This window comes from Microtus ochrogaster, chromosome 2 (assembly GCF_000317375.1).
Source record: "Microtus ochrogaster isolate Prairie Vole_2 chromosome 2, MicOch1.0, whole genome shotgun sequence".
NCBI lineage: Eukaryota > Metazoa > Chordata > Mammalia > Rodentia > Cricetidae > Microtus > Microtus ochrogaster.
This window is the reverse complement of record NC_022010.1, coordinates 38,516,297-38,526,276: the sequence shown is the minus strand read 5'-3', so window position 1 is coordinate 38,526,276 and position 9,980 is coordinate 38,516,297. Positions and strand designations below refer to the sequence as shown.

Here is a 9,980-nt window from a genome sequence, read left to right as displayed (position 1 = left end):
GAGGAAAATGGGAGGTGGGGAGAATGCGGAAATTTTTCAATAAAAAAAATCTGAGGCATAGAGAAGGAATATACAACTTGATCGCAGGACAGAGGCCATTATGACAAAGACCCTCCCGATAGTGTAGTGCATGTTTTTCCTCAAGTCCCAAATGCTCTTTTACTTCAAGTCTCATTCCAGATAGGAGAATCCCACTTAACCAGGACAATCTGTAGAAGTTACATAGCATGGGAGCTGGCTTGCAGGATTTAAACATCTCACAGTGGTCCCAGTGGACCAACACATACGGGGACTTTTTACTTCGTGGCCTATTCAGGATTTTAAATTTATCAGTCTGACCCTGGACACTTAAGATTTTAAGGATTTTATGTCTGAGGTCATGATAAAGTACTCATTCTGAGCATCTGGAACCCACTGAAACAGGCTGAATCTGAGGCTGTGTATCACATCAGCAGAGCGGGTCATACATGCCCGTAGGATTTATCTTGTCTGTTTTCTGAGACTCAGTGACTCACTGATGCACTAAAGAACAGGTCTGATGTATTTACATATGACTTGTCTAGGCTTACGTAAGGGTGTGATCATCTTATATAGAGACAGACAATTTTAGTGACTTATTTGAATTACAACAATAAAAATGTTGCTTAAAAAATTTGAAAAGTATTCAAAAAGAGCCACATTTTACAAAACATTTACAAAAGAGAAATTTGTTAAAAGACCATCCAAAATATACAAAAAAAATCTTGAAAATCAATAGGAAAATGAACAACCCAAAATTTGGATATAGACAAAATGATATGCAGCAATATATCACAATAGATCCACACAGAGAAAATAAACACATGAAAAGGTGCTCAAGATCACATGCAAGTAGGAAACTGCAAATTAAGACAATGAGATAGAGACTAATTGCAGGTTTCTCAGAATAGCTTAAATGATGTCACCAAACATGGACAAGGATATAACATAATGGAAAATGTCATTTAGTTCTCATAGGAATGCAAACATAATACGACCACCAAAAGGCAAGATATGACCTGTCTCTAACTATGTGACATTCAACAAAGATAAGGACATGTATGCAATTAAAAAGAATCCAATAAAGCTGCCCAGGTCTAGGGTGATCGAAGCATTGGTGGAGGAGGCTATGTATGTGCAGGCATCAGCGAGACTGCTCTACAGCCAGGGATAATCTTGTAATTTTAAAAACTGCTCTAAAGATTGCCTGCTGATTTTGAACAACTACAGAAAACAGTGCAAAAGATAAACAGGATCATAGTCTTTCTCCCCTTTTCATCATTTCTATGTATTTTTTTTTAAAGAAAACATTTCTAAGTTCAAGGCCACTCAACAGTAAGGCTAGGTGGTACCAGAGGAAAGTAGCTCACCTCGGGACAGGCAGGAATAAAGGAAACATGGAAGAGGGTGGAGACAAGATGCCTACTTCAGAGGCACCCTCCACGTGCTTCTTCCAATGAGGCCCTACCTACTTTCCACCACCTCCCAATAATGCCGTAAGAATCCATTGATTAGACAGTAGACATTGACCTGATTGTTTCTCAACACAAAGGTCACTAGCTGTGAAACATGCCACACGAGCCGTTGGCAACATGCTATAAATCCAGAGCATAGCACACATGTACTGGACAAATGATTTGTAATACAGCTAAGCAAGCAGCTTCACATACCTCTATAATCCTTAAAAGGAAAGTAACTGGAGGGTGCAGTTAAAAGCAAGTACAGTGTACTCGAAGTCATCCAGCCAGTGACTACAGTTAGGACACTAGCTCCTGCCAGTAGGGTGGGGGCACTCAGGATACCCTTACTCCATTTTAACCAGTACCTGCTAGAGACAGCTTCCACTATTAGTTGAGGAAATGATTGCCCCAGGGTTTTGAGTCTTGGTATAAAAAGTAAACAGAGGGCAAATTTCAGACCAAATGCAAAGCAAGGTGATTGTAATCTGTTCTTATTTAACCACATTTTCACATCACTGAAGCATTATTTACAGGTGAAGTGCTATAAACACTTATTTAATATGTACAGGTTGGTATTTTTGGAGGTAAGATTGCATCCGTAAATGTCATCATAATCAGGGCTACACAGTTATCTATTATCTCCACAGGTTTCTTATAGCTATCTTCAATGATTCTGTTCTTTTGGTTTGGAATTTTAGTTGGTTGGTTGGTGGACTTATCTTTTTTTGACTCTGTTGTTGCTGCAAGAGTATTTAATCCTAAGAACTACCTTCTTGGCACAAATAAAAATAAAAAATAAATTTATAATAAAAGCATAGGCTTGTCAATCATAGAGACTATGTTACAGAGTAGATTTTGGAACTGATTTTTTTTTTGATATAACAGAAATTTGTGTTATTTGACCATTACCCCTCCCTATTTGTAGAAATCACATGAATAAATATTATTGGTTAATGTAGTGAACAACTTAATCATTACCAAAGACCCCTTAGTCTGGTTCTGTCTCACCAACAGCAACCAGCTGAAGAATATGCCACGCAAACCTTCCATGGGACACTATATATCCAAAGCATAACACATGCTTTATTAGGGTAAAAAAATACCACTTAGCTAGATAATTGCCAATTAAACAGATGGAATCTGTTTCTTAACAACAGCACGAGTGTTCTCAACTCAAAGACATAGAGGAATTTAAGTATGGCCTCTGTGTTGTGCCTCAAATACATATATATGTAATAATATATATATATTATTATTATCTGAATGAGCATTCATTGTTAATGTACTTCCTGATGGGAACACACAGCCAATGAGTTCTTTCCTAAGGAAAACACACACACCCTTTCATCATGCTCTGTCTCCTACTTTTCTGAACTTAGTTCTGAGAGGAAGTGAACCTCACTCTCTAGGACGTCGCTTAATAGCTAGTCCAAGACACAGGACGCCTTGAGTAAGCTGAGGTTATTAAAATGTGCTCAAGCTTTGGTATTGTACTTTGAGTCTTAGTCTTCGTTTTAAGAAGCAACTTACTGGAGGTTAGTAGTCTTTCAACTCTTTGGGTTTTTAAAGTTTAAAGCAAAACACACTTGTATGGGTTTTGGACAAAGAGTGCCTGCCTTTTTCTCTTACGTCACCCCAATAATACTTGGCTTACACCCTCAGAGATGGAACTGCTCTGACCCAAGGACGGGCCTGGTAAAGGTGAGGGAGGTGAACGCTCTCTTTGCCGGGACTCTGCTACAATACTGCAAACCAGTGCTGGAAATCCACAAGACTGCATGTTACCCTGCAGTCAGTTAATACAGCAGAAGTCGTTTAGAAGCTCAGGGATCAGATATCTACGTCAAATCATATAAGGAAATAGGAGACGTTTACCAACCCATCAAGACATGTCACTGGTCACCGCTATGCCTTACTGGAGAAGAATCTACAAATTAACCCCATTCAGTTTCCTTTTGGTTACATTATTTTCAATATATGGAGCTGCTGATTTGAGATTGCTGTATGGGGAGTAATAGAGAAACTGTGTCTAAGAGGGGTCAATAAGATTGACAGGACTTGATTTTACTTCAAGTCCCTTCCAGCCCAAATTTCAAGATGTGCAGGTTTTAATCTGTCCACAAACTGTATTCTTAACAGAGTCCTCTTCCCTTCAGTCTTCCCACTGTCCACACTTACGTCTTGTTTGCCTTTTGGCAAACCCTAAGAACTTTATCCTAGCAGGATTTTCTCAACCTAAGAAGCTTCTCGTACCGCCTTAAAAAGAAAACAACCTCACCTGTTCTGACACTCCTTCTCCATAGCGGAGCAAGGTCACAAAATGCTCGCAGTTGTTGACCAGTAAGTCATAGGCCACCTCCTGCCCAATGGCGAACTCGGAGCGCTGCATCACTTCCTCCACGGGGAGAGGTTGGTGAGTTGTATCGTACTTGTTATTTATTCTGTAGGTGTCGTTTCCCACAACGTCCTTCAGAAGCTGCATTTTCACTAAGGCCTTGGTGCTGAACACAGACTTGGCGCTTGTAAAGGCTGAAGGAATGCCATCTGTAGGGAGAATGTCGGTCAGTGGGGCTAAGGGATCTATCCAGTCCACAGAGATGACCAGTGTCATCTAGAATGCAGGAGACACTGCGGAACTTAGACTGACCCCTGCTCCTCACGCAATGAACCCAAAGTGCCTGATCTCAGCTGCGCGCTCTGTGTTATTGATTGTCCCTGCTGTATGAGCGAGAAAAGAAATGGCAGGAAACTCCCTGCCTGGTCTTGGGGAGTACATTCCCTAATGACTGGTCTTATTATGAGAGAGCATTGCAGACCGTTCTAGCAGGGTATGGATAAGATTATTGCCCAATTTGTCTGTGGTGCCTGTTTTTTCTCAGCGTCTCAAGTCTTCCAGATCTCAGGGGTTAATTATGATGCTATGTTCACAAAACCACCTCCCTGCACACCCCACTTCTTTATACACCGGCTCTCCTCTGGGATTTCATGAAAGTCCAGATTTCCTGCTGTAACACTTGCAGCCCTGTGAGGAAGCAGCTAAATTCCCACGTTTCTTCTGTCATGTCGTCTGACCAGCAAACTAACGTTCTAAACCCAAAGCTAACTTCAGTAGACACTGCACATAGATGGGGTCCCCTGCTATGTCTTCACTGCCTGCACAATCCTCCATGACTCTTTATCAGAGATATCTCTATTGGTAGGCATTCCCTACACGCCCAGGAAGCTTTGTATCCAGTCCTGTCCTGTCGGTAACAGAGACTAAGAAGACTCTTCACGTCTTGGTCTAGTGCCAGGACCTGGTCTCTCCCTTTATGTGCCTACATGCTGGGCATGGCCATCATATGCTTGGAATGACTGGTCTCCCCGACAGAGCAGCAGGCATCAGTTAATACAGTAGACGTTCACCACGTACGGGAACAGATGTTGCATACACAGATGCACATAGAATTCTTTGTAAGTGGGGTATGATGTCACATATTGTACTTGAATTAGAAATTTTTAAATTCTATAGTAAGACTATTTCTTAAGTAGTTAAACAAAGCATGGGATTAAACCAGACTCGCTGAACATAGCGGACAATGAGGACTACTGAGAAGTCAAGAACAATGGCAATGGGGTTTTTGATCCTACTACACGTACTGGCTTTGTGGGAACCTAGGCAGTTTGGAAGCTCACCTTACTAGACCTGGATGGAGGTGGGTGGTCCTTGGACTTCCCACAGGGCAGGGAACCCTGATTGCTCTTTGGGCTGAGGAGGGAGGGGGACTTGATTGGGGGAGGGGGAGGGAAATGGGAGGCGGTGGCAGGGAGGAGGCAGAAATCTTTAATAGATAAATAAATGAGTAAAAAAATAAAATAAAAACAAGTCCAAAAATGTGCTTTTAAAATGGCTATTATAGTGACTTTAGTACCCAGTCCACCATTGCCTGTTTCTTCCCCCAGATGGCTGTCAGAGCCAATCACTGTACTACATCGTATTCTCCAGAAATGGCATTGCGGCTCACAATGGACCAATTAAGAGTCATTCTCCATGATTTCTAAACTCCAACAAACAGAGAACAGATTAGCTCTTTCCTGTTGAGTCAGAAACTCTAAGAACACGAGTCTCGGTTTGTGACAAAATCAGGGGAATGATGCCACCACCCAGGAAAGGGAAGCGACTCCCTAATCTGAAGGTCCTAATGTACTGTCATTCCTAGACATGCCTAGATTCCGGGAAACTTCTAAGGCCAGCTCCACCCTTTCTGATGTCTCCTCCCAGGAAGCCATGGACTTGTCTCTTGGTTTGTTTGCTTAGGCTAGTGATAGCCTTTTTTCGGTTACATACATTAGAGAATTCTAACAAACACAGTTACCTAATAATACCCAGAAGCTAACTCCTAATGTGCTCAGCCAGCCCCCCTCTCCCATGGAAAATTAAGCTATTGTCTCATTTTTAAACCATTAGAAATGAAGTTTGTCCACAGGTCTAAATGTTTCCCCAGACTCCCGTAAGCAAAATTAGATACAGAGCTTAAGACATCTTCTAAGACTCTTAAGGCATACTGCTCAGCTGCCTTGTGGATGGAACGCTCATCTTCCATTGTACTAATTTCACTGTCTCTGTCTCCACCGGGTGCTGCCATTTTATCCCTTTCTAATGAGATGGGCACAACATCAGTCAGTGTCTTTGTCTCTAACCTGCAGGTGAATACAAAGTTGAAATTTCTGTTCTCTTCTTTTGTCAAGTGTTTCCAAACTTTCCTAATGGTGGCTTGGGATCATGGTGTTCCCTGTCTCTCCTCGGAGGTGCCAATTTCCCAGGTACGCCCGGAACTACTTTCCTCATCTCTTTGAAGCTTCACTTCCCTGCCTGCTTCCTTGCAGAAGTTCCCTAATTGCAGCACCCTCCCCCACCCTACCTCTCACCTTCCCATATTTATCCACCTTCTCCACTTATTTTTCCACAACCTTCCTAACACGTCTATAATTTGCTCTTGCTCTCCCCCTCTGTCTGTGAAAATGTGAGCACCGCCGTGGAGCTGCCTATACAACTGTGTAGCCCCGGTGTCTACACTAGCATTCGGCACATTCTATACAACCTATTAATAGCTGCCAAGTTAATTGAAACCACCGCTTCTGTGAGACATAAGGGCATAGAACTTAGCTACATTTGCGGCCAGTGTCATCCTCAGTCATTTATTTGTAAGTAGGATTTTTTTTAATATAGGGGTTTCTTTTAATTTTGTGTGATTTAGGTCTGTGGCTTTTTTTTTTTTGAGACAGGATTTCTCTGTGTAGCTTTGGAACCTGTCCTGGCCCTCGAACTCACAGAAATCCACTTGCCTCTGCCTCCTGAGTGCTGGGATTAAAGGCGTGCTCCACCACTGCCTGGCTATATATCAGTGGAATCTTTTAAATGATGTCTTGGTCTTTGAATATCATTTTCAAAATTCATTGGACTTAGTTTCTATATTTTAACTGCTTTATGACTTTGTTCATGATCCCTTTTCGTTTCAAAACAACCACAAAGCTCCCAGAGGCCCCTGGGAATAAATCTTACCGATAGGTGCAATGTTGATAACATAACCATCACCCAAGTACAGCGCCCAGTGCTGATAGCCAGGGCGGAACACTTCAATCAAGTCTCCTGGGCGAGGGTTGTGAGGACGGGCCAGACTGAAGCAGTCACTAAACTCCATCTGCAAAGACAGGCACAGAGATGGTCTTGCTCGTACAACTCACAGAAAGAGTCCAAGGAAGCCTCCCACTTTAGCAGAGGGACACAGAAATTCCTGAGATGACCTCCCAGGGGAATGACTCAGACTCACAGCGTGTTTTCTTTGGATGATTCTGTATGTGCTAGCATGCAAACACAAATTAGCTCTTACGTAGTTCTCTGCAACAATGCTTCCTTACCATGACCATTCTTTAAGTCTAGAATTCATGGTTTGTAGAACTTCCCTCTAAATAAAATTTCAGTAGTATTAAGTATGGAAGCATGCCTTCTTTGGAGCAGGAAGGAACAATAAAGAGAAAGCCAATGTATGTTTGTTTTGTATGTAAATGTACTAAAAATACTAGAAAGTATCAGTCCGCTCTTGCTTTCTTTGTGTAAAGAAGTCAAAGGTCAAGAGTCTAAGATTAGAATTCTTTCAGGGGGCTACATGCTGCACAATACAACTAAGAATCAGGGGTGTGGGTGGATGCTGTGCACTGTGAACATTAAAATATGTAAGAGCTATCTTGTACCACAAAACTCACTCTGCCATTTATTTTAAGCAGGGACAAGTTACAAGCCAGATGGATGTCAAGCCAGACATTCAGGTGCAGTGCAGGCTCTGGAACACTTCTTCCAAGTTCAGAATGTGCTCTGTACGGTAGCGTGTTTAAGACTCTCGCTTCCACCCGCGACATCTTTTTGTCACTGTAACCATGACAACCTGCCCCACCCCATCCCTTGCCGCTTCACTTGTGATTCCAGAAACAGTGCAAGGTGGTCTGCCACAGAAGCAGCCAGTTTGCAGAGTGGAGAAGCTCACTGCATTGATGAACACGGCCTGGAATGTCCAAGGTGGCAGCACTTTCTCCTTCTAAATCGATAGCCGTTAGAAGGCACATAAGGTCTGACAGCTGGCTTCTGTAGAGCTTACACTTTCTGTGCACTCACAGAAATAGAATGAGTCAGCGAGAGGAAGCAGTGTGCGTATCCACAATCAAAGGAAGAATACGTGTGCCTATGTGTGCTTAGCCTCTACCCGACAATGGTGCTCCTCACCGTATCCCCCTTGTGCAGCTCTGCAGGCTCCCCACCAAAGAAATGCAAGTGCCAGGAACTCCAAACTCACCTAAATTATGATTGTAATAGCATAGGCTAAGCACTTGGGAATACACTCTTCCTTCCTTCCTTCCTTCCTTCCTTCCTTCCTTCCTTCCTTCCTTCCTTCCTCCCTCCCTCCCCTCCCTCTCTCTCTCTCTCTCTCTCTCTCTCTCTCTCTCTCTCTCCCTTCCTTCCTTTCTGTCTGTCTTTCATGGCTCTCTAGAAGTCTGATGTTTTTTCCAGCAACAGTTAACATGTGGAGGGTGTTTCCCTGAGTATGTGCATGCTGTCTGTTGACGTCTTCACTCACCGCATTGTCACAGGAACACAGCCACATGTAATAGTCCTTCTGTTGAGAAATAACTACTAGGGCAATTATATGAAGCATTAAGTCTAGCCATCCTCTCAATTTTTTTGCGCCTTATTTAATTTGGAAGTTCACAATTTGGTCACTACTGGGAAAAACAGGTACTAGACTATGATATAAACAAACATTTCCCATGAGTACAAATCAGCAAACCCCCAACAGCTGCGGAAACCAAAGCCTATTCTAGCCAAGTGTCTATTAATAACTACCATTAATAATTAAATATTCCCATTTGAACGGTGGAGACTTGTAAATGTAACAAGCTTTACAAAACGTTATCTCAATTAACCCTATCGAACTGAAAAACCTTCATTTCTATTTGAGTTTATTATGCTATTAGCCCATTTTACAGATAAAAGGCTGTCTTTTCGACTCCAACTTTTTGATAAAACTCCCTGAATTCTACTTGCCACACGCAGGTTCTGCTACTATGCAGGTCACTCAGGCAGAGCCTCAGTTGCCTCATTTAGAAGACAGGCATATGGATCTCCGAGTTAGCCTGGTCCACAGAGTAAGTTCCAGGACAGCCGGGGCTACACAGAGAAACCCTGTCTTGAAAAACCAAACAACAACAACAACAACACAACTGCCACCACAACAAAGATGAACATAACAAGTAGAATGACTTATTTATCTCAAAAAACTGTGGAAAGTATCCTTTGTGAATGGACTACATACTCTTAAAAACACCTTGAGAAAACCAGCAGAAACTACACAGGTAGGCAAGACATACTGTTGTCTGCTTTATACTGGACCATGTTTCATATGTGACTTGGTCCCTGTTCTGTCTCTGAGACATGTTGTATGACTTTATGGAATGGGTGACTTCATGGTAGAACTTTAATATCTAACGTTCTTCATTCTCTGACATATGGTCTGAAACCTGACTTATAAAATGCAAGCGGATTACTACACAAAGCTTATCATAATTAATAAAAACAGATGGCAGACCAACAAGCAAACCATGGAAGTAAACCTCCAGAAGCCGAGAGAAGAACCCTCACATGTGAGGGGCGTGTGAGTTCTTACACTGACCTCTGACATATCCTAGCAAGTGGGTGCGAGGCGGAACCTCGGACACTATTAGCTTACCGTTTTCCTAAACGTGCCTTCTGGTATCGCAGAACTTCAGTGTAGCTGAAATAACAGCTCACAGGTCCAGGTTCAAAGCCGTTGTTTCTTAAAATAAAGAAAAGTGAACTCAGCAAAAAGTTTCAACTGATGAGAATTAGCTGTTGTCTCACAACAGATTTTCAGCAATTGGTACTGGGGTAATTGAGTTATCTCCAGTGGAAGCTAACCCACCATCACCAATAGACTTCAGCTTAGATCTTAT

The 9,980-nt window shown here is 42.3% G+C and overlaps 1 protein-coding gene across 3 annotated transcripts in view; it reads right to left on the bottom strand.

Annotated features, from left to right (window-relative positions):
• The window catches only part of Hrasls (HRAS like suppressor), a 21,044-nt gene that overhangs the window by 3,824 nt on the left and 7,240 nt on the right, over positions 1–9,980 (bottom strand). For all 3 annotated transcript variants that reach the window (XM_005344788.2, XM_005344787.2, XM_005344789.3), the window contains exons 2-4: positions 9,737–9,823; positions 7,021–7,159; positions 3,757–4,022 (exon numbers count right to left, since the gene is read on the bottom strand). In XM_005344788.2, coding sequence (XP_005344845.1) covers positions 3,757–4,022; positions 7,021–7,159 — 405 coding nt within the window. In that variant the 5' untranslated portion in view covers positions 9,737–9,823. The remainder of the gene's footprint in view (positions 1–3,756; positions 4,023–7,020; positions 7,160–9,736; positions 9,824–9,980) is intronic.